This window comes from Periplaneta americana, chromosome 10, assembly GCF_040183065.1.
Source record: "Periplaneta americana isolate PAMFEO1 chromosome 10, P.americana_PAMFEO1_priV1, whole genome shotgun sequence".
NCBI lineage: Eukaryota > Metazoa > Arthropoda > Insecta > Blattodea > Blattidae > Periplaneta > Periplaneta americana.
In genome coordinates, this window is record NC_091126.1 from 129,941,613 (window position 1) to 129,968,779 (window position 27,167).

Here is a 27,167-nt window from a genome sequence, read left to right on the forward strand (position 1 = left end):
CTTTAAAACAAGCCCTCATTTCGTGTTATGCACATAAAATTATGCAAGATTATCGACGGTATTGCCCCTATCCATAAAAAATCTCAAAATACCCAATCTGTATCACGCAGGAACTTTCAGCTGGTTCATTTGATCGGTAATTTTAAACTCATTTTGTCCTCACTGCTTACTGGTATGGGAGAACTAGTGAAAACATGCCTATTGTCATATTTGAAATACTTTTCGACTATCGGAAAACGTATTATGTGTCTTTCTCGAGTTAAATTTACATTACTTCGTTAACATGTTTCATCCTGTTATCGGCCATCTTCAGAACTGGTTGTTGCTGGTCTTGGCGCCTTTTGTTGTGTTTCCTGAGGGGGTGTGTTTGTGTGGTGTAATGTGGAGTCAAAAACACACTCCCACAGGAAACACAAACAAAAGGCACCAAGACCAGCAACAACCAGTTCTGAAGATGGCCGATAACAGGCTGAAACATGTTAACGAGGTAATATAAATTTAACATGAGAAAGATACGTAATACGTTTTCCGAAGTGATATAGTTTTAAAATTTGTGTAATCAAGATGTATAATTTTCGACTGTGCTGTTACATACACAAAAGGGAGAAGGATTTCATGCCCAAAATTCAGCCTGGTTTAGAACATTTCGATGCATTTGTATATGAACAAAGACAACGAGCAAAGTATAAAAACATGTTTTATTAATACTTGGTAGTAAATGTGATAATGGTGTATATGACTACAGAAATTTAATATATCTTACTGTACTTCTCAATCATAAATAATAAGAAGAAAAATCATTCTGCAACCATAACTTACGAAGCTTCTTTTTAATGTTCAAAATACATTTACATATATAGGAAATACATTCAAAACTAAACTTGCTCAATTATACAGCAAGATATACATTTAAATATAAATTAATAAGGAAGGCATTAACAAGTTACCTCATATTTTGATGGTATGCAAATACAATATAAAATATTTTCTCTGTTTTGGCTGCAGCATGATAGAGCATGTCTGTATGATTAATGTATGCATGCATAGAGAATATCAGACCAACTGAAAGGAAACTTGGAGACAGTTACCTTCCATTTGCATAGTTCGTTAAAATATCCACAGTCATTTATATTACTTATTGATAAAGTCCTGTATGTGCACCTCTCAATCAGACTCATGTGAGCTTGTAAGGGAGCTACTTATTGCATCCGGGCAAGTGCGAGTAATTAAATATAAATATACAGCGTGTCCGAAATGAAACCTAACGATAAAGAAATGAACTAACTAGACATCCATAAAAGTTACATATGGCCAGCTTGCACTAAATTATAGAGAAACTCGACAAGTTTTTATGTCGTGAAATTGGCGAACCTGTTATTCCTATTGTTGTGTACACACAGATTTTTTTTTTCCAAAATGGCTCCATTCACATTACAAGAAAAAGTGCAGTGGTTAGCAGAGTTTAAGTTTCCAGTTACAGTTCAGCGGAGATTTCGTGAAAAATACGGCAGTGCAAATCCTGATAGGCACACCATTGTTCAGTGGCACAAACATATGCTAGAAAATGGAGACTTTCAGCGACATGGTGGCAGCAACATTTCACGTGTGTGGCTATGTTAATCGCCACAACTGCAGGATCTGGGGTTCTGAGAATCCTCGTGTTATTTGTTAATATGAACGTAACTCTCCAAAGTTAAATGTTTGGTGCGGATTAATCAGTTCAGAAGTGATCGGACCTTTTTTCTTAATTGAGAACACAGTGAATGGTGCAATATATCTCGGTATGCTTGAAAATTTTGCGCTACCCCAGATTCCAGAGAGGTTCACCTTCCAGCAAGACGGAGCTCCCCCTCATTATTGGGGACCAGCTGTTGAAACTTTACACAATCATTTCCTTGGACTATGGATTGGTCATGGTGGTCCTACTGCATAGCCCCCACAATCTCCTGATCTTACACTATTGGACTTTTTTGGAGGGGAATTCATGAAAGACTGTGTCTACAACACCAGAGTGGATAACCTTCAAGTGTTATGTCAAAGGATTATCGACACAGTAAGATCTGTAACTCCGCAGATGTTACACAATGCCTGGAGAGAGAATGAATACAAGTTAGATTGTGTCGTGCTACTAGAGGAGGACATGTTGAGATATACTGATGGTGATATAAACTTGTTGAGTTGATTAATATTTTCCCCTAATTTGTTTTTGTGTGTCATAATTAAGGAATAAATTATTTAGTATCTTTATCAGTAGGTTTCATTTCGGACATGGTGTATATATTAATATATAACCATATAATGTCCAATTGTACACTCATACCAAATACAATTATGCATAAAAGTACTAAAACTTAAATAAAATTAGCATTATAACACTCATTTACTTACTGGAAGTATACAGTGCAGCACTGTATCTCTATATCTGCGTTGTCAAATGTGAACCATGTAACGTCCAATTGTACACTCGTAACATATACAATTATGCAAAAAATGTACTGAAACTTAAATAAGATTAACACTATAACACACGCTTTACTTGTGCATACTGGAAATATAAAATGAAGCACTATATCTATATATGTTATCAAAGGTGGGGAGAAGATGAAAGGTCATGCATTTAAATTTTCTAAAACTTTATTTTCATTAATAAAGTGCAAAGAAGATTGTGCAATATTCTAGGAACTGATTCCTATATAATAGTGAAGAAAAAAGTTCATATATACATGTGTACAATTTTGAATAACTTTGGAAATAATCACTGTTCTTGCTTTCATAACACAGACTCTTGTGAATTTCGCTCAAGCATTTAGAATTTTAGTATAGTAGTAATAGTGGTAGTGGTAGTGGTAGTAGTAGTAGTAGTAGTAGTATATATATTTATTTAACCTGGTAGAGATAAAACCATCAGGCCTTCTCTTCCCCTCTACCAGGGGATTACAACTACAACATTAAGAATACAATTACAATTATAATTACAATTAATATTAAATTTACAAATACAGTAAAAATCAAAGTACTAAAAGACTAACTGATTAATAAAGGCTAGATAGTTTATTGTAGAAGTTAAGAACAAAGAAAGATTTTTTTACTTAAATAAAAATTAAACCTAGGATAATAAAATTATATAGTGATGAAATTACCGGATATTGAAATATTTTGTGCTAGAACAAGAGAACTATTTACAAGAAGCCATGTCTGAACAAGTCTCAATTACTGACCAAGTGCCTAGTAAGTTGGCGTTTGAATTCAATTTTATTTTGACAGTCCCTGATGCTAGCAGGTAGCGAATTCCAGAATCTTGGCAGAGGTATTGTGAAAGAGGATGAATATGAGGAAGTGCGATGGGATGGTATTGTTAGTATTGTTTCATGGTGAGAGCATCTGTTGATTATGGTGAGAAGAAAGGTAAGTGAAGTGAGATGATAGGTATGAAGGAATAGAAGAGTTCAATATTTCGTAGAGAAGGAGAAGTAAATGTAAATTTCTTTTCTTATCTAGTTTAAGCCAACCTATTGCTTCCATGGATGGGGTTATATGCTCATATTTGCGAACATTGCTTACAAAATGTACACACAAATTATGAGCACGTTGAAGTTTCGTTATGGTTATTTAGTTAGTTTATAAGTTATTTTACAGTACTGTGAATAATAATAATAATAATAATAATAATAATAATAATAATACAGTAATTATAATGGTTTTATTTAACGTGGCAGAGTAAAAGCCACAGGGCCTTCTAATCATAATATAATGTAAACAAAAGTCAATGGGAATACGACATATTAGAGAACATAATTATAGAAAGAAAATAAAAGTATATATAATGAAATGTCAACAGTAAGTCAAAATGAGTGAGACATATATAATATATGTATGAAACAACAATAATTATAAGGTACTGAAGTACTACAGACGATACAATAAACAATTTTTAGAGACACATATACATACACAAAAAGGAAAATTATGATAAGCAGCACGAGTTCTCACATGATACACATAACATAATAGGTATTAGAGGAGAAAATGATGAAACAAAAAACAATTAAAATAAAATATCACTAGAATATCTAAATTAGAGAATACATGTAAACATGCAATACTTCTCATAACATTAAGTTAATTTGGCAACTCGTCATAAGATAATTTCTTAACTTGGATTTAAAAGATTTAGCAGCCCTTGACTTCAGGCGGCAGAGAGTTTCAATGACGAGAAGTAGCAACAGTGAAGAATGAGGATTTCAGAGATGATGTGTGGAGTGGAATTTCTAGCATGTTATCAGTATTGTGATTGAATATTGATGTTATGATAGTGAGAGAGACAGAGTATGTAAACAGTCGAATAAATAAGAGGGGTTTAAAGTGTCCATAATTCGATATAGGAGAAAAATCGAGTGCAAATTTCTCCTTGCATGTAACCTAAGCCATGATAACTTCTCGAAAGAAGATGAGATATGACCATAATATCGAACATTACAGTAACTCTCAATGCTTGGAACAATGGACAGAGTGTAAGTTAGGTTTACTTTTGCTTATAGGAGGCGTTATTATAACATAGTTCTTATTTATAGTCCTAGGTTTATTGCATTTATTTATTTATAGTTAGATTTAAATTTACGTATATTTTAATTTTTATTACTGTAATTATTGTAATGTTATTATTGTATATTATATATCACTGCCACCATGTGTATACCCAATTGTAGTGTTAATACATACATACATACATACATACGTACATACTGTACATACATACATACATACATACATTCCACAAAAATTCACAACCAACTGCGAATTGGATCCATTGTTGACAATTTTTTTTATATATTACTAGTATACATACTATGTTGATGCTCTCAGTTCATTCTCGGGAGACTACATGCATTGCTGTAGAAGGTAGGGGGTCTTTGAAAACCAGCTTTAATACAAATTTTTCTGGTCAATAATAATGTGAATGTACTTCAATAAATTTATAATTCATCCATTATCATTTTCCTAGATATTTGAAAACTTATATCGTCATAATTTCCATGTTCATTTTCAACATTCAGGAGACTGTGACATAAGTCAATTCTAAAATTATTATATACATTTACATGAAGTTTTTACATCACAATTTTAGCAGAAATTAGTTCCTAGAATATTGCACGATTTTCGTGAATCATCCTGTATGTTAGTACGATTTTAATTACACTATTTTATTCGTAATCACGCACTTTATTTTCTTATAAATAAATGCAGATCTCAATCCACCCTGTATAAATTATTTAACGTCATTTTCTAAATACGATACAAACGATTAAGAATGTATTCTATATTTATACAGAAACTTGGAATCAATTATACCATCTAACAAAATGCACACATTCCTTGTCAATTGACAAATATCATAATACAATGAGTCTCTAAAGTGATACATCACTTGTAGCCCGGAAATCCTGAAATAAAATACATATTCTAGTCAGTTACAGTATTTTCCTAGTATATACAATTTCCACTTCCCCTTCATGAGTTCATGATTTCTAATGTAAAAGTATATATTAATTACTTTGAGATTAATGTTTAGGAAAGATTTCCTCTTGTAATTGTAATGATACTGAATAATGCACTTATTGATAATATCCTGTCTTAAATTGTTGTCACTGAGATAATTTCAGCGATTTTTCCTACTGCTTTCACTGAATATGTTACAAAAAAATTTATTAATGCAACCCATATATTACCAACAATTCCCTTATCATTTGAGCTGATAATGATTCTAAAATCACTTCCTTTCTCATGTGTATAGTTTTAATATTGAACGTAAATTGTAAACAATGATTTAACATTTTAAACCATTACTTACATGGTACGTTTGTAAGCTAACAAGTGTTATATTTTAACTATAAGATCACATATCACATTTTTATACCAGGCAGTAACGTCAGGATACATTATAGGAAGTAATTTTATGACTACATGAATTTGCAGACGAAGATCATGAAGTTTGTACTTCATGGGGGTATCATTTGCAAGTTTCCTTTCTTTTTATTTTACATAAAACATGCAATAAGATGATATAAACCATCCTTAAGACACAGCATCATCCAACAATTACTTTTCCCTAGAAATATGGAATGTCCAGAAAACAATCACACAAAAAGTTGAATGAAGCAGATTCCTGGAGTAGTTGAAAAAAATATTAAAAATTCCTACCGGTAGTAGTTCAAGTATCATACACGACTGACAAGATAACTTTTAATGACCTCATGTCAAAATATGCCCTCAAACTGCGCACATTGTTAGACCTCGACAGCAGACAAACAGAAAAAAATATATACGTATATATCGCAAGAATCCCTTTGTCGCATAAGGTATGGAAACTTCAAATATTAAAACTTCGTATATTTTTCGACAAAATTTCACTGCATTAAGTTTCCATAACATTTTCAGTTTGTGGTAAACCAGATACAATAGATCTATCATAACTGAAGTACGACAGAATATATTTGATTCTAAAAATTCTAATTGTTTTTGGAACACAGCATCCATAGCACTACCTACATACATTCACTGCGTGCACGCTTCTGACAACTTATTTACTTATATTGTCCTAATTCAAAATAGTGTTAAGTTAAACACAAGGTCCGTCTATGCTTATCTGTTTGGAACAATTAACTAGAAGTTATTTGTACACATTTTCTCCTTTTCCTCTAAGGCTTCCCAGATATGCTTTAATAAGAGTTCTATTGCAGGAACAGGAAAAGAGAAGATATACATCCAGAGTTCTACAGCACCGGGGCCATGGTAGACCGAGTGTGGACAAAAGAAAACTTCGAAATGGGACATGTCATCACGAGGCTGGCGGTCCACGGATTCCACCACCTAATATGCAAAAACACAAGTTTTCATGAACCAAATATAGACTGTGAATGTTTGCTATGCAAAAAGGCATGTGATCGGTACCACATTGAATTATGTACAAAAAGAACAACGACAATTTGTGAATATGCAAACATGTAAATATCAATGTATTCTAATTTTTTTTTCTTTTGGCTATTTGGCTGCAATAAATTTATTATTTGTACACATTTTGTTTAATGAATGTCCGTCTATGCTTATCTGTTTGGAACAATTAACTATAAGTTATTTGTACACATTTTGTTTAATGAATGTCCGTCTATGCTTATCTGTTTGAAACAATTAACTAGAAGTTATTTGTACAAATTTTGTTTAATGAATACCAATTTATTCATTAAACAAAATGTGTACAAATAACTTCTGGTTATTTCTTCCAAACAGATAAGCATAGACGGACCTTGTGTTTAACTTAATAAAGCAGCTTATCAGATTTCCAATATGGCTTTTAAAAATTCGAAATAGTGTAATAAATAGTCCTTTAATTTTATAAATTACAGTACTTAACATAATTTCCATATTCAGTTGTGGATATATTGTTTGCTCCATTCTGAATTTGCAAACTAACCTTTTAACATGAAACTTTTATGCTCAAGGGTCAAATGGATAAAATGTCACAGACGTTTCAACATTTGACGTCACTTGCTTAACAATGAGTTATGTCACTCTATTCTGACATCACTTGCTTAGAAATGGATCAGACTCTTGCGTTGATATGGTGTTTGCTAGAGGAATAGACTTACTTTCTTGCATGAATTATATTTCTCATTCCTCTTACCAATAGATCCGTACAGAAGGCCATCCAACCCTCTAATTCAAATGAAACAAACTAATTACATTGTAAATACTTTTATAGATATATGGTATATAGATTCCTCTACAGACAGGTCCCCCTCCACTCTCTACCTAACAAAATCTGTTTGCAGATCATATGACAGGTCTTTTAATGCTGAAAAGTTTAAATGAAAACATGTGTGACTGAAACACAGGTTCAGATATTACTGAGGACTGATATAACAACACGTGCGACTGAAACACTAATTCAAATATTACAAGTATCACTGGCATTGTAGAAAAATGAAATTTTATGATGAGATTTGATTACTTATGTTAACAAACCAGCTGGATGACACAGGGAGGAGATAAAAATAAGAGACTCCCTAGTTGGACAGTGGGTTAAAGGTCATTCTTCAAGAATGATGGTGGTACCTACTCACTTGGCTTGGCTTTACAAGGGCTGGATCCAGGATGGTCTCTAAACTTAGGCACACTTTGGCCCATTATGTATTCTATATATGTAATAATTAAGGTACGAATTTTTAGGTCGTTAAAATGTAATTTTAGGTGCCTAAAATAGGCTTAAAAGTGTACGAAATAGTCTCCAAAGAATTGAAAAAAGGTTCTAACAAAAAATGTTTTCTTTAAAAACATGTTCCAAATCATCAGGAATTCACTTCCACAATTTAATAATTTTAAATGCTTATGCACCGTTACCACCACTACTACTATAAGTACAAGAACAACAAATATCTAACTAGTTATACATAAACTAAACAATTAAATGTGAAAAATAAGTTTTAGACATAAATTCAGTACACAGACAAGTCAAATATAATAAATTTTTACCAAGCCTTGTCTGTTAAAGTCCATAATTAGCTTCACAATAAATTACTAATACTTTTTCTAAATTTTCAACAAAAAGCAATGCCGTCTGTCACTCAACACAAATTTGTATGCTTAAAATGAACGCTCCAGATCCACTGAAGTAATAGGAGCATATTTAAATTTTGACATTAGTTGGTGAGGAATGTTACATTGTAAACCATGTTCTTCCCTGCTAGGATATCTGAAGCAGTACGCAGGTCCTTCAGCCCTACATTTCTCTGCAGAACTTTCTCCAGTTTATCCTGTACTTTATATCCAACAGAACCAGGAACACATTTGGAATTTAAAATACAAATTTTCGAAATATGAATGGGTGTTTTGACCTATTAGAGATAAAACATACTTAAAAGGTCAAAATAGGCATTTTTATATGTTATTAAAATACCAATTTTAGGCGTAGTTTTATATGAAACGTGTACTTGCAAGTTTTTATGAACTTATCTTTTAAGGATTAAAATAGGTTTTTACCTAAAATCCGAAGTCTAGTGATAATTGGCCAAGCCTAACAGGTGGCCTGGGTTGCATTCGTGAATCCGACGCTGACAGGTGGATCATTCTGCTTCAGACTCCTGATAGGGTCAGGTCCCATTTCGTGGAAGAGTAGCTCAATAAGCCCCAGGAGCCTGATGTCCCAAGCCCTTCCTGATCAGCTGATACTGACAGGTGGGCCATCCTGCCTCAGCCCCTGATAGAGCCAGGTGCACCATCTGCACACGAGTAGCCTGTTAAGCTCCAGGGACCTGGAACTCCAAGCCCTTCTTATATTAACATCGGAAACTCGTACTATCCCCAACAATAATTCACTCCAGCCTATTCTTACTATTGCAGACGATAGATGAAATGAGGGGGAGGTGGAGTGTGTTGGTGGAATGATGGAAACTGGAGTACCCTGAGAAACCCCCCCCTTGCAACGTCTGCTTTTTCCACCACAAATTCCATAACGACCTGGACAGGGATCGAACCTGGCCAACTGAATGGAAGGTCAGCCACTTGAGCCACAAACATGGCTTGTCAATACCTACACTGAAAACTGGCAATGTCAATGATGGCTGTTTCAGATTCTTCAGGATCGGCACTCACCACTACAATGATGTAAGCTGATGGAATATGAAACCTGGGACCAGTCTGCATATTGAATAAAGAAAAAAAATCATTATTAATACAACACAAAAAATTGTATTAAGTTTACTTCATTCTCAAACACATTCACAATCCTTATATATGAGAATCAATTCCTTAAAAATCTAAATATCACAATAACACCCAAAGAGAGCATAAACATTTCACGCAATTTTTTCGTCTTGAATTTCTTATAACTGCAAAACAAAATTTTGAATAGAGCCATGTTATAGTTCAAACTTTCGTATTGATTTTTTTCTGTGACTAATTTGTTAGTGTCTCCATAACCTTCGGAAATATTGATACCGGTACTGCATGTGTTAAACCCCACATTCTTAATCTCCATGGCAGATGTTGACTGTGTGGTCTGCAACGTTTCTCTTCTCCAACAGATTTTCATTGTGTATCTTAAAAATTTACCCTACAGATACAGCATAAGATGTTTTCACATAAAAAGTTAGCTGTCCATACCCATACCAAGTCAGATTGTGAAATTAAATCATGAATAAAAGACTGTCGAAAAACTGAGTACTGCAAGCCTTATTTCACATGCCATATGACAGGACAGCAATTCACAGACGTTGACAATTCGACTACTCTCGCCATGTGTCTTAATGCAACTTTCGAAGTTTTCATACCCTTACATTTATTTTGAACAACTTTTTTTTTCTTCCTTTTTTTTTTTTAATATACATTTGTCTACCTGCTCTGTGTGCATGGTTTGATGGTAGATAGGCTCATTAACAGTTCCCTTGTGAATACGTTTCTGAAATATATATTTAATTATTTTATATCGATTATATGTAGTATGCTAACAACAAAGTCACTGAAACTGAACCACTCATTCTAAACTTTATATCAAATATAATTTGATAAGTGTGTTTTCTCCACAAAAATTTCATCTTTTATATTTCAAATGATCTTTATGATCATTACAAAATTCTCTCTCTCAAGAATATGCATGCATTCACTGAATATTACTGCAAAATAATGTGGTATAAATATATAGATCCAAAATATATTTAGACATACTCGGTTTTTATTGTATTTTCTATATTTTCTGAGTCATGCAAATTTCCTTTATTGTGAATCTCCATATTAGGGCGTTACTATTGGTTTACATGACTGCTATTTGAACATTCTATATTTTTCACAATACAAATAATTACGTAATTCGGGTCATACATACAATACATATAAAATAAACAACAAAATATTTTATGCCCAATTCTTTGGAACAAAATTATCGCAGTTTTAATTAAAATACGATAAAAACTTAACTAGAATAAGTAAGCAATAATTACGTTATTATGACTTAAATGTATATTGTTGCCGTGCCTGCAAAACCAGCTATGTCCACTTTTTAAAAAAATGAGTTATGTGCATGAAATGAGCAGAATGGTCTCTAGAACTGTTCCTCAGAATTGAAAGTTGATATATTTGCATTGTTGCTAAAGTAAAAAAGAAAGTTACAATGTTCCAGCACAGTGATATAAACACAAATTGTTTGTGAAGTTTTCCACTTTCCTGTACAAATGGCTTTGGATCACATAGTCGTTTTTACAGGCACAGCGACAATATACTGATTTACTAATACCCATGATGGACAAGTTAAATCAAATATTATGCTATCAGATAAAGACTTGGAGAGTCAATAGGTATAAAATGATCAAGTTAACTTCTCAGACTACCACAATCACACTTTAACCGTGGCCCTGAAATATTGTTTCATTTCGTCTTTACTAATACGAGAGAGGTCAGTAAGCAAGTTACAAATTGAAGTAGTGACATACAATTTTTAATGAGATGCACACAAGTGAAAGACAGCAGCAGATGCATGATGCCAGCACCTATTCACGAGTGTAAAATTGGTGACTTGATCCAAGCATTGAGCACTGATTAATACTTTGTCTCATGCTGGGAATGTTGCCTCCATGACAATCTCCACTGGCCAATCAATTTGGTGTTCGTTACTTATCCACCCTTCAGAGAACTTCTGCACCAAATTCTGCTTGACATGACAAGCAAGGCTCACCATACACGGGCAGAATTTATTTATGAATATCCTCTGATGCCAAAACTTTTGCGTAGAAAAATCACACGACGAAGTGCTGCTCGACAATGGTACACACGTGTAGAAGTGCCACCATCTTGCAACTGCTGCTTCTTTGTTTTGCTTGTGCGCACATCGAGCAATTCGAAATTTGAATTGATACTGTCATACCATCTAGTGGTGTTAGCTTCATGTGCCTCATTGAAAAATGTAGGTCGCTTCTTCAATTTGTAACTTACCAACTTGACTGAGTAGCACAATTTGTTTAAAATAATTCACACTTTACAAATTACATTTCAATACATCATTTTAAAGTAAAGTAAAACCTCTTTGATACAATTTTTCCGTAATAAAATCACATGTTCATATAAAAGCAAATAAAAAATCCTACTTTATCTGCGTAATTATGCTCTCAAATTAAGGAAAGAAATAAACCCTATAATCACGTCACAATGAAGTACTACTGAAAAGCAACCAGTTATGTGTTACTAAATCACAATAGTACTTATACTCCATGAATATGATGCAAACTCCAAACAAGAATGTACAAAGAGTGCTAAATGAATTCAGATATTAAAATCTTAACATGAGAATTATGACGAATATTTAAAATAAATTAGTGGGAGAAAAAAATTACACTTCCTAAAACTGAACCTTACTGTACAATACAAACTGTAACCATGTAACAATTACAAATTATTAATATGTTCCTTTACCAGCTATTGATACCAAAATTTTGATTCTACAATATGGTCCTCCTTAAAAAAAAAAAAAAAAAAAAAAAAAAAAAAAAAAAAAAAAAAAAAAAAAAAAAAAGTACATGCTAGAATACGAGGTCTGACTTTACTTGCGTGAAAAAGTACACAAGTCTTTCGAATTTACACATACTGAACAACATATTCGATTACAACAAACCGAATCCAAATATAAACATAGATTTGTGGTATCTCATGTTCCATAATTGTACTAAAAGAATCTAACCACAAAATAATTATCATCTTGTCCTCGTCACTTTAACAGTACACCAATACATACACAGAGGGCAAAAAAAATCAACTTGCATGTGTACTGTTTTACTGATTAAAATTCACTTGAATAATATAAACATACAGAAATGCTGCTGAATATAGTAAAACATAAACCAAAACAAAAGACATCCACAAATAAGTTGGATCGATGGATCATGCACTCTAACGAATAAGAGAATGGATACTGTATACTGTCATTTTCTCAATTTGATAACCTGGGCACTTAATATCACATTGGATATGCAAGCAGTTTCCATAAATGCATATGCATACTGTGACAATCTGTTGTATGCTTCAACTTCAAATTTCAGTTCACTTACATTAAATATATACGTATTTATTCTTCACTGTGCAATTGAGGGTAATACTGAACACAAGTAAAACCAGAAAAATTAGGACTATTTCTTAGACTAGACAATATGTAAGATGTCTTCTCTACACAGCACATAATCATCGTCATGAGTAGATGCAAATATTGGACACTATTAAATAAATGATAACAGCAATGTAATGAAACTCTATTTAAAAGACATAGGTACCACCCATAAAACTTCCTATAACAAAATATAATTTTCTCAGAAGAAAAAAAATACAACAATGATTCAGTCAAAACTGGTTTCTCATAATATACAAAACAACACGTGGACTTACTTTTTCCTGTAAGTCTCATTGCTTTCCTATGTAGTTACGGACATTTTGCAGTAAGCCCATGATAAGCTCATACGATGTTTATTTAAAAATTTACATCTATTAAAATACTTCGGAAAAAAAAAAGATGTGAATTGTTAAAGAAAAGTGTACTGTGCTGTCCTGGAATTAGTTCTGCATTACAACAGGGCTCGAAATAGACCAGAGTGGACCAGAACAGTGTTTTCAGTTCATGAATTTCAAGAATATTTTCATCCTGTCTTATAAGAAGTGGCTATGGTCTATTCTGGTTCATTTTAATTTGGTATTAATTAGATAGATATGGCCGTTAATCATTATGCAAAATAACTATATAACAATATTTTTCACTTGCATACTTTATTTTGAGAGAACAGTCAAAGCGAATTATTCAGAATGTGTGTATTTTACTCGATTGATTTTTCGATTGAATGAAGTGACTACTGTTCTTGGTTTCTGACTGAGTGAATTTGATAAAGGGATTTAAATTTAAATATTAATTGATGTGTAAATAAATATTTCAATGTTAATTATTATACATATAGCACAGCAATACTCAGCATCATCTTACTGATCATTAATTCCTTCATTGTAGTCATCAACACCACCATGTCCACTAAAATAACAGAGCATTCCAGTTCGTGAAAATGTCCATTTCGAGCCCTATATTAGAGTAATCCCCCTGAATCCATGGGGAATATGTTCGGTACCCTACTGTGGATAATAGCAAAACCTATAAATAAGACTTTTTCCAATAACATACATAGGTATGATATAGTTTGACAAATTTCAAACAGTAAAACATTATAAAAAGATAATAATAATAATAATAATAATAATAATAATAATAATAATAAATACGTCATACATTATTACACTTGTGAACATGCTCACTTGTTTTCTAGATTTTCTAGAAAAAACTTCAAATTAAGAGACTAGGTGCTAAATTACGTAAAAAAAAAAGTCGCCGAGGTTAACTGCAGATACAGATTCCACGGATAAGGGAGGGGGTTTTACTGTATTTATATAAGTTGGAAGGTGTTCAATGGCAGTATCTAATAAAAATCCTTCAAATATAAGGAACAGAAATTTCCTTTGCCATTTTGTGTTATTTCTTTTTATTTAACGGAAAATAAACTTTTTTCTGGACAAAAATTGTAACAGTACAGTCAATTTAGTAGCACTTGCTAATGCATGGAAACATCCCTGTCTGTAGCACTGAGGGATGGTCGTATAGCCACTGTCAATATCACACCTGTTTCACAGAGTGACTGCCCTCAATAAATAACCATTACGACCCACTAAACACATTTTATTAACTTATTTTATATTTGCATATTAAATAATTTACGAACCTGTGACCCACTGAAATAATGAGAGTTAATAATATCAATGGCATAGGCGGAGATAGAATGACGTCCTTGAGGGACACAATAGGATGATAACATAACCTAATTCACAAATACATACTCTTATCACGTGCATAAAATGACAAACAGATGTACATACACAATGTAAAAATAAACATTAATTATGCTCTCTGAAATCCATACTTTGCTTAGCTAAGTACAGAAAAATGTCAATTATATCAAATAAATACTCACGATTTTTGTTAACAAGATCTCAAGATTTTTATGTGAACTAGAGAGATGTGGCATCACTCATTCAGTAGAATGCTCCATATTTGTCCACTTTGCCATTTGTTATCAATAGTATGGCCACTATAGTACAGTATTTGTAGGTTAAATGTCATCACCCACAGTAACAGCAGTTGCACCAACACTTATACTATTATCTGTAGTATTATTCTTCATTATTACTAATATGTTTACTTCGGCTTTATTCTCTATTTAAAAGAAAAGGAACAGATATCTCGTGAACTCATTGTCACATGAAGTGATCTGAAAGAACTCTCCCAAGAAAATATTTCAGGTTTGTCCCCATTCTTTTTTATCCATACTACAGGTTTCATAAATAACGAGTCTATCGAAAAACCAACTATTTTGAATAATTTTTTGAAATGATGTTCATCCTCACGAGAAAGAACCCTTCCCAGTGCCATACAGTCGATTTGGAAACAAACACCCCCTCCCCTCACTGCCAGAGTTATTAAACGAAATTGAGTATCTTCCTTAAAATGCACCACACAGATGTTGGTGAATCGTTTAATTCCTGAGCAGCTTTAGCTATTGACTTTTTTGAACTATCAAGAAATGCTCCGTGGACTGTTGCAATGTTTTCCTCGCATGTTGCAGACCGATGCCTCCCAGGTCCGTTCTTGTCTCCGACGGACCCGGTTTCTTGAAATCTTTGGCCAACTGCAAGAATATTTGTTTTTGTTGGTATCTGCCAGCGACCACCCAAATGCTGATGGAATAAAAGCTTGAGGGACACTGTTTCCAAGTTCAAACCAGGCAGCAATTTTTCTCTTCTGCAATAAAGTTAAACGGTTGCGTGGCATTTTATCATTCCAGTTCATCACAACAATGTGTATAGGCATGGCCGTGTGCCATTATCCTTGGTGTATAGAAGGCCATGCTCAAGGTCATTTTAAGTCCTTGGCTTATAGAAGGCCATGCTGCAGGTCATTTTAAGTGGCATCAAATGCACATTACACATGGATAAGTAGCTTCATCTGGCAGCTGGGGGAAAAGGGGTGTTTGTTTCCAAATCGACTCTATTGCACCAGGAAGGGTTCTTTCTCGTGAGGATGAACATCATTTCAAAAAATTATCCAAAATAGTTGATTTTTTGAGAGACTCATTACTTATGAAAGACTCTGTATAAAAAGCTAAATTGCATAAATAATACCTATATTTAGAAACATAATGTTTAAGTAAATGATAATATGAATATTAATTTGCAAATAAATCTATTATAACTCCTCAGGATTATGCTTTCTTCATACTATTCCCCATTTCAGTTTGGTTGACAGGGCTTTCCCCTCTACTCACATTATCTACCATCAGTGAAGGGGAAGATGCTACTGTCCATCTCACAAATGTTCGACTAATTGATTTGAATAATTATTCCAATAACAAAATTAAAAAAAAGAAAATGTTAATTGATCAACAACTGGTTGTGTAACCCTACAAAGGAACAATCTCCAATGTGTCGCTAACCTTCACTTCTCAATACAAACACATTTCTTATTTAAATTAGTAATCAGTTGAATATAGTATGGATAAGAAAGAATTGGGACAAACCTGGAATATTTTCTTGAGAGAATTCATTCAGATCACTTCATGTAACAATGAGTTTGCGAGATATATGTTCCTTTTGTTTTAAGTATAGAACAAAACATAAGTAAAACATTAGTAATATCTGTGTGGTTGTATTTTATAATTTCTTATGTAAAGTGAGAAAAAGAGAGTACAAACAAGTCCGAGATGAAAAAAGTGATAGAATAAGCATGGAGATAGTGACAAGGAGAGAAGAAAGTCAGTGGAGTGAGATGAATATGGAAACAAAGAACTAAAATAGATAAGATATAATAGTAGGCAAGGAAGGAATGACAGTGGATAAATGATGAAATATAAAAATGAACGGGAGAATAAAAAAATCAATAAAAATAGATAAAAGCTTAGGATGGAGAACGTAATAAAAGTGGTTGCTAAGAGAAATAGTGACAATAGGAAAATTAGTATATTAGATACTGAATAGGAATGATAGAAAGTAGTAGGCAATTTGTAATAAAGTAGAAAATATACAATAGTATTAGAACAAAGATTAGAGAGTAGAGTGTAGATAAGGTTTAGTATAAAATCTGAGGTGATAGTAGGGGTTAAAGTTGAGAAACAATAAGCGAAGAGGATATAAATGTAACAGGAGAAATACAAATGAAGTGTTAAAATGATAGTAATGTAAATGTAAATAAGTGTGGTGATGGCATCATATACAGAAATGTGAGAGCCATCACTACATGTAGATAGATGTAACAGCTGTTGACAAATACTCATATTCATATATTTCCTTATGTATTTTCTTGTGTGTACTGTTTGGAGTGTGCAGGTATAAGAGTAACAGCTAATGCTCGGTCACTGACGAACTCGGGATAAGAAGGGGAAAGAAATGCCTTTGCATCCTTTCAACTTGTGTGACATATTGTTTAATGGTAGAGAGAGAGACAGTAGCCTATATCACTTTGACCAGGGTAGTATTGTCTTCCTATGCCCTCCCATATCTCCATCCATGATCGATGGAGTTAAATTCTAACAGCGAGTAAGATGCATTAATAGCGTGATTGTGTAGGCAAATCAGAAGTAAGATTTAAATAAAAAATTGAAGTTAATTTCAAAACTTGTCTGAAGTCAAACTCATGCTGCAGTGAATTCAAACAAAACATACAACTATTTCAAGAGTAACAGGAGTAAGATTTAGGCCAAATATGGAGCTAACATCGTATTTCTGAAGAATTAAACAGCTGAACCTATAATTTGTTCCTTCTATCGGGCTTCTCGAACTGGATTAAGAACTGCAACCTTTAATGTAATAATTTACTTCAAACTTACTCAGCTCATTAATGTGATTAAGTATTTTTGTAACATGATTAGGCTTGCCAACTTTCGTAAGTAAAAATTAGAGACACAAACGTGACTGATAATTTTATTGCACTAATTATTTCCACCTATCAATCCACTTATTCAACAGTACTATTCTTAGTATATGTATTTTTTATCAGAATCACCTCATTTCATATGTAAAAAAAATTACAAAAACTTGCCAAAATGACCACAAAACAAGTCGAAAAACAGTATAAATCCCTTATAAAAGAAATGCTAACTCTTTGGAAATTTGGAACCATCTTACTGATGTAATTACTAACCTAATGTGAACTAATCTAACTTAACGTAATCTGAATTAACTGGAATTAACCTAACCTACCTACACAAAAGATTTCAGCCATTCTTCTCGGAGAACACAGAGATGTTTACGTGATTTATCACCAGAGCTATCAGATCTTATCACACGTGAGAGGCTGCGGTATTTTACAAGTCTTTGTTGTTGTCCTCGTTTATATCTATAGGCTGTCTGTCATAGAAGTGGTCGTATAAATCTTTTTTTTTTTTTTTCCACTTTTCCGTTGAAACCAATGAATAACGCATCAAGTGGAAAAAAAGTGGACATAATACTGAATGGCACCAAACAAAAGTCAAAGTGCATAAGATGAGCACAGCAAATAGATGATTCATTAAGTATCCAGAAAGCTGTGATCACACTTGCCCTAATGTGTGTATTATGATCATGGCACTCGTCACTCTGTTGACACATCGAGAATTAAATTTCTGCCTTGAACATGCGTACTAGAGTCATTTCTCCATTTCGTAAGCATGTCTGTATGAGACTGTGCAGAATTATCTTCCAAGCCAGACTAAATTCAACAATTTGATGGGAACGAAAATCAGCTGTAAATGCCTAATATGCCATGAAATCGGGACATTTTTATACATGTGCAAATTTTTTCGTGATGTGAGATGCAATCGGAATTGTCCCGGAAAAAACAGGATGGTTGGCAAGTCTAAACATGATGCACCATATCAGTAAACTGAGAGATTCTTAAGATATGTGTTGTGTTTTTAGAATTTTAAAATACATTTACTGTTATAAAAAGCTTGTTAAATTGTAAACTAACATCGGATTAAGTTCAAAATTTGTACCACTTTTCCATTTCTATTTTTTAGAGTATTACCATGTATTTCCGCAGATAAGACGAGGTACAGACTTCGACCACAATATTATGGTTTTAGCTTATATCTGTCCTTTAAGACAACCCCCAAACTAACAACAGCCATCGGAAATAGTGAAAGTGAAAAGTGATAAAAATCCTTCAGAAAGTACAGAATTTCTAATGCTGTGGATGGAACAGAGGACGAGTTGTTATGGAATACTAATGACGACGTAGAAACAGACTTGCAACATTCAGAATGGGAGCCATATGATGAAGCTGTCAACAGTGAAAGTCAGGACATACTTGACGAGCTCTGTGCCTCAAATGACGAATGTGATTTGTTGTATTTTATAATGGTTTTAGCACAGTCTAGTATATACAGTCACGAAGCTCAATACGTAGGGAATATGCATCCATAGATAGTTGCTAACCACTAGGATCGCTACTATTGCCTCATTACAGACAATGTGAAATAGTACTGGCACAGTCTATTGTTCCTAGTACTCTCAACAACTCAAGCTTCGTGACTGTATATACTAGACTGTGGTTTTAGTGTAGAATTTTAAGACCTTTCACTCTTTTTTTTTATATCTGCCATGTAAATCCAGGGTTTTGTGAATATTTTTTATGATTCAACTACAGTAGAACCCTGATTATCCAGCACCCTATTAACCGATTGTCGGATTATCCGACTATCTTCCTCTTGCTTCTTTTTTCCACAGAAATATATGAAATTCTGTACCGGTACATTATATTAGCACGTTATTTTTTCGAGAGAGGATTATTACAAGACTTTGCCCTTACACAGTATGGTCTACTGTTCAAGTTGTCATACTGTATAATTTCTATATAAAATTTCTTCCACAGGTATCAAAAGAAATTGTGTTGTGCTAAGTATGAAAAAGTATAAATAGAGTAGTTTGGGGAATGAGAAACTGTGGCACATCTCAGAATACGAGAGTGGAATCACAAATGTATGCAATTTAATAAAAATCAAGGATAAAGTGTATAAAGTACCGATATGTAAATCTACAACAAGAAACATCCACTCTTTCTATCTTCCGACAGACAGCCATTATAAGGAGTTTCCTTGCAACTTAACAACCCGTTGTTAACAACCAGACTTAAATCAGTGAAGTTCTGACCCACTGCCTAGCGTATTCAATACAAGACCATAGAGGAGCTTACGAGCGTGTAAGCATATTCACTAAATTTACGAAAAATCTTTTGTGATATGGATTATCCGATTTCTTCGATTAACCGTTCAACCCACCCCCTTCATTAACACGGATAATAGAGGTTCTACTGTATTGTCTTATCTGTGGAAATATACGCTAATTATCATTTATTAAATTCTTTACATTAATGACAATATGTATCAGATGAAGAACAATTGTTTGTATGCATCTGAAGTCTGATTAATATAATATGTAGCTAACAGGCGATGTATGCAATGAAGAGGGAAAGAAACTGCCACCCTACCCCCATTATCTCCTGGCCTACTTCCCTCATAAGTGATGCTCTGTTGGCATCACTTGTGAGGTTCAGACCTGTTTTTGGACAGTTGGCTAAACAACAACATTAATATTATGGATTTATTAATTTGTCCTACAGAATAATCTCTGTAATGTTGACAATTAATATTTGAGGAGAAAAATTCGCTCCGGTGCCAGGGATCGAACCCAGGTCCTTGGTTCTACGTACCAAGTGCTCTGACCACGAGCTAGGCCACAAAGGGAAACACTGAAGGAGTAAGGTTCGATCCAGTGCTGTGGATTGAATTCGGTGTAGTTCAGTGGTCAGAGCGCTTGGTACGTAGAACCAAGGACCCGGGTTCGATCCCCGGCACCGGAGCGAATTTTTCTCCTCAAATATTAATTAACAACATTAATGGTTACTTTACTAAACTCGTCAGCTGTTGAAAACTACATTTAAATTAATAAATTAAAGAAATAAATACAACAAACACAAGATAATTTTACAAAAAAAAAAAAAAATCCAAAATCTGTTTCATAAGAAATTCATACCTGCTGAAGGAACTACTGTAAACACAATGAGGTCACTGCCCTGGGGCAGAAATGACATAAATCAGGCGTCTATATTTTAGTAACAGGGTTGCAAGAATTAGTGAAGTGAATTCCATAACCTCTCCTACTCAAATTCCATTCTCACCTTCCCGTTGTGCAACCTGTTTTTTAACAAACGAGATTCTGGGGACCAAGTCACAGTGGTATAACTGCTCCATCAAGAATGGAGGAAATGTCATTTCAGCATGCTGACAGCCATGGCATACACAAGTGTCCCCTAAGTGGTGAAGAGGGGATATGTTTGGTGGACTATCTGACAGTCCTCCTGGCTAGACATTATGGACCCGCTAACCAAACAGTTTGAGGGTTGCATGTAGGTGATATAACCACCATATAGTGCCTACCTTAAAACAGTTATACTTTCTGCCACACAGTTGATAGCTTTATTGCCAAGAACTTTGCATTAGTTAACAACATTTAGGTAACAGTGTTGCTGAACATCCATTACTTAAAACTGGTTTATTAATAATGAAAGTACTACTTTTTTTCTATAACACAACAGGTATAATATGCAAATTTTTGTTGGAACTGAGAACTGTTTAAAAAATGTGATTTCTGAATGTTTAAAAAGATAATGGGATCAAAACTTAACGTGAAAAAAAATTACATATTTCTGAGGAACCTAGGTGCAAAGTAACAAAGTGGCAGAGAACTTTTCCATTCATACTATGCTATGGATTCTTTCCTTAATAGAACTCTCACTGAACACCTTCCACCGTTTGTTGAAATATTTTGATATTTTTGAAATCTTGATTTTTTTCCCTCCATTATGTACTGACAAATAAAAAGATTTGGTACAGAAATGAATTTCTAACTGCCAAAGTTTAAAATTAATATTTCTATAATAATTCACATAAAGAGTGAAATAATATGAAAAAATCTATGTAAACATTCTTCACATATTCTGAGACATTATTTCTAACTGGAAGAACTTTTACAAACAGATTTTATTCCTAACATACAAATTCAATAGTTCAGGATTATTTCCTGAAACATTTTATAAAAGTTAAATATAATGCATCCTGAAGAACAGAATATATTTAATTTCTAACAGAAGAAAAATTAATAGGAATAAATTCCTAACGTAATTTTAACAGAACTTAAGAAGAACAGCCACAGATATATGACACCAGTACTTTTCTATTGCTTCAATTAAAAAGAAACCATGTATTAATAATATTCTCTGAGAATATGAAACATTTGCCAAATATAAAGTGGAATGAACACAGGACTTGGTTAAGTTTATAAACCTTGAAATCACTGGGAATGGTATCAAAATACAATATGTACATGAAAATAACTTGATATTGAGGCCATATCTACAAAATATTTTTTCCCTGATACTGCGTAATGTTGTATTTTACCCAATGTTATCAGTGCGTAAAGCGAGCATTTAAAGCACTAGTGCGTAAAAAAGTAAGTAATCACTTTATGCACTGCCAAAGAAAATGTAATATTCAATGTTCAAATTTCATTCAATACGAAATTAGTGCATTACCTGCATCTTTCATGAGGTGTTTGTGAAATTCGGCTTTGCCTCATTTCACAAATTTTACACTTGTGCCAAAAAGAGAACCTTTACGAACTTGTATCATAAATAATCATTAAGCTGTCATATCTTGGAGAAGACTGGATGCGCTTTTGTGATGCATATGGGAGCAGAATAAACCTACTCTCCCACTTTCAAAACTAGTGAGCTAGCAGAGTTGTCCTGTAAAAACAACCACAAGAATTCCATCTGTGCTCCCTGTCGCATATAAAGTCGAAGATTCATCAGTAGATGCTGGATAAATAGAATGACAGATGGGTCAATAGTTTGATTGGAAGTATACAAGAGGCCAATTCCTTCCTATGTAAATTCTTTCAACTCAGCTTCACTGTTACTCAATTTATTTTTGATCATGGAAAATTCAAGCCATATTTAGTCAGATTTAATGTTTTGAATCATCCAAACTGTGTAAAGAGGGCATATGATGAAGAAACGAGACTGTTCTCCATCAGCTATTCAACTGTCCCCTCTTTGAAAAGAGAAGACGAATCCTCTCTCTCTCTCTCCCTTTGTCTGAAGCAAGAGAATAGTCAATCAACCCCTGCATTTTATTTTTAACACTGTCACAACCCACAAGAAGTTCTGTCAATTTCTTTTAAACTATATTAAATCTAAATTATTGATTGTCCATTATATGTATAGATTTCTATATGTAATAACATGTATTTGTAATATGTATCTGTAGGTAACAGTTATGTATTTGTATCTAATATTGTAATTACTAATTATAATCTTAATATACCTCAAGGTAAAATAGGGTTCAGTATGTCAGATATTCAATAAATCTTGCAGGAGACCTGCATTCCCAGACAGGTAGACTGAGAATCTTGCAAAATAACTGTATTCCTATGGTTTCTGAATTCACCCATGAAGCATATATTTCTTATGATTCAATCTACCTGCAAACAGCAAGAATTCAACAGTTTCTTCTGTTCATAACACTAAAACTGCTCAAAGACAATTTGAATTAAAATAAAAATTTATGGGTATGACACTAATCTATTAACAAAAATCAGAATACAGTGAAATCAGACGAAATGGCCACCTCCACTCAATGGCCACCTCAATAAATGGTCATTTTTTCTCTAGGACCAAGTGAAAATGAAACGCAGAATAAATATGGGAAATGCTTGTTATTATTCAGTTGAGAAGCTTTTGTCATCCAGTCTACTCTCGAAAAATCTGAAAGTTAGAATTTATAAAACAGTTATATTACCAGTTGTTCTGTATGGTTGTGAAACTTGGACTCTCACTTTGACAGAGGAACAGAGCTTAAGAGTGGTCGAGAATAAGGTGCTTATGAAAATATTTGGAGCTAAGAGGGATGAAGTTACAGGAGAATTAAGAAAGTTACACAATGCAAAACTGCACGCATTGTATTCTTCACCTAACATAATTAGGAACATTAAATCCAGACATTTGAGATGGGCAGGGCATATAGCATGTATGGGTGAATCTAGAAATGCATATAGAGTATTAGTTGGAAAACCTGAGGGAAAAAGACCTTTGATGAGGCCAAGGCATAGATGGAAGGCTAATATTAAAATAGATTTGAAGGAGGTGGGATATGATCGTAGGAGCTGGATTAATCTTGCTCAGGATAGGAACCGAGGCGGGCTTATGTGAGAATGGCAATGAACCTCCAGGTTCCTTAAAAGCCATTTGTAAGTAAGTAGGATCTAGATACTTTTAACAATTTTCCAGCGACAAAATTAATAGGACTTCTGTATTGTAAATTGTTTAAATCAGTGGTCGAATTGGAAATAAATTACTGCCAATATGCACAGACTTGTCTTGTGATACTATTTTGGGGATTTTAAAAACAAGTCATTGCTCCCGCATGCGAACTAAATAATGTACTATATAAGACATCACACTCTACTGCAGGAATGTATAAGAGAAGATACAGAGATGACGACACTATTGGTTAGCATAATTGATTGTGTGATCAGCTTCACTAAATAACAGTCAATTTTAAATTTTTACTGCTGGTATGCTTTTTGGTATCTTATTTTATTTTCAGTATGCCATACCAGACTTCTGGTATGCCATACCAGCTCAATTCGACCACTGCAATACAATTTAGCGACTTTAAAGTCCCATACAATGGAATAAAGTTTTACCTACAGATAACATTAGTGTTTTACTTTCTGCCTACTCCACTCTTTAAATACTAGCTTAATAAAGTTGTTGTTGAGGGTGTTAACTTATGATCCATATTTACTGTCAACCAGTCTCTCTAAGAATTGTTGCTAATCTCCAAGTGGTTTTTTCTATTGTTATGTTAATAATTACGATCTTGCCAAGACAATTTGGAGTCAAGTATTATGCCAAGATTATAATTTTATGTTTCAACTGGGTGCTGTAATAAAATTTATGATTTTGTGGAGATGTGAATTTCCTGAATAAAATGACAAATTTACTTTGTATGAAGTGTGGAGTAACTTTGAAATATTTTGCAGAAATGGCCTCTTAAGGGTCACTATTATGGACCTATAAATACTGCAGTTCATAATAAGACTTGGCATCATACATTAGTGAATTACGCAGGAGATAGGTTCTCCTGAAGTTCTTTCACTGCAATCATTCAATAATGTGCGTTGATCATGCAATTCAAATCATGTCCAACTAAATTAATGTTGCCAACTCTACAATTTTTTCCCCACTTAGTTATGTTATTCATACATATTACACTTCTACATATGCACAAACACTTCTTTACAATTCGGGCAATGTTAAGGGTAAGCATCCCAGGGGCACATTACAGGCAGCTGCTGCAGGGAGGCTTCCAACATGTGGTGGTCCAGACAGCAAGCTTTCCAGGTGTCCTGCCTGCTCCGAGGCTACTCTCCCATTATGCCTGAGTGTGCTCTTGCTTGTTCACAGCATGGTAGGCATTTCGGATAAGAGCATATGGAAAACACGATTCCAGAAGATCCATTGTTAAGAACGGAGACTCTTGAACAATCTGAAAAATTAACTCAGTTATTCAAGTAACCACTTATATGTAGAATAGTTGTGATCATGGGTGGGTAACTCGTGCTCTCAAAGTGTCAACACAACCTCAGTGCAGGTAGAACGGACTCTGTACTAGCTGTAGTGTCTGTATGCAGTTCTTGCAAGACTCAAGTTTGTTCGCGTCTGCAGTAAGTGGTGACTCATTTTAAGTGAAAAATAATATAATCACCAGATCATTGATGAGTGATGAGTAGAAAGATAAAGTTTTTTATTAAGAAGGGAGGTAAATCTTGTATTATGTTCTATTACGCTTTCTTACGCATGACATTTTATGTTACAAATAAACACAGTGAAGGTTTTAGCAAAGAAATACTGTCTAGATCTGCTTTAGAACAGCTAAAGGTAAAAGTGGGATATCCTTATTGAATTTGGTATCCCCAAGAAACTAGTTCAATTAATTAAAATGTGTCTCAGTGAAACGTACAGCAGAGTCTGTATAGGTCAGTTTCTGTCAGATGCGTTTCCAATTCACTGTGGGCTAAAGCAAGGAGATGCACTATCACCTTTACTTTTTAACTTTGCTCTAGAGAGTCTAGAGTATGCCATTAGGAAAGTCCAGGATAACAGAGAGGGTTTGGAATTGAACAGGTTACATCAGCTGCTTGTCTATGCGGATGATGTGAATATGTTAGGAGAAAATCCACAAACGATTAGGGAAAACACGGGAATTTTACTGGAAGCAAGTAAAGAGATAGGTTTGGAAGTAAATCCCGAAAAGACAAAGTATATGACTATGTCTCGTGACGAGAATAATGTACGAAATAGAAATATAAAAATAGGAAATTTATCCTATGAAGAGGTGGAAAAATTCAAATACCTGGGAGCAACAGTAACAAATATAAATGATACTCGGGAGGAAATTAAACACAGAATAAATATGGGAAATGCCTGTTATTATTCAGTTGAGAAGCTTTTATCATCCAGTCTGCTGTCAAAAAATCTGAAAGTTAGAATTTATAAAACAGTTATATTACCGGTTGTTCTTTATGGTTGTGAAACTTGGACTCTCACTTTGAGAGAGGAACATAGGTTAAGGGTGTTTGAGAATAAGGTGCTTAGGAAAATATTTGGGGCTAAGAGGGATGAAGTTACAAGAGAATGGTGAAAGTTACACAACACAGAACTGCACGCATTGTATTCTTCACCTGACATAATTAGGAATATTAAATCCAGACGTTTGAGATGGGCAGGGCATGTTGCACGTATGGGCAATTCCAGAAATGCACATAGAGTGTTAGTTGGGAGGCCGGAGGGAAAAAGACCTTTGGCGAGGCCAAGACGTAGATGGGAAGATATTAAAATGGATTTGAGGGAGGTGGGATATGATGATAGAGACTGGATTGATCTTGCTCAGGATAGGTACATATGGCGGGCTTATGTGAGGGTGGCAATGAACCTCTGGGTTCCTTAAAAG

At 33.8% G+C, this 27,167-nt stretch overlaps 1 protein-coding gene across 2 annotated transcripts in view; it reads right to left on the minus strand.

Annotated features, from left to right (window-relative positions):
* Positions 1 to 680: 680 nt before the first annotated feature.
* Positions 681 to 27,167, minus strand: part of Hem (Nck associated protein 1 Hem) — a 155,724-nt gene continuing 129,237 nt past the window's right edge. For both annotated transcript variants that reach the window (XM_069838143.1, XM_069838141.1), the window contains one exon: positions 681 to 25,703. In XM_069838143.1, coding sequence (XP_069694244.1) covers positions 25,590 to 25,703 — 114 coding nt within the window. In that variant the 3' untranslated portion in view covers positions 681 to 25,589. The remainder of the gene's footprint in view (positions 25,704 to 27,167) is intronic.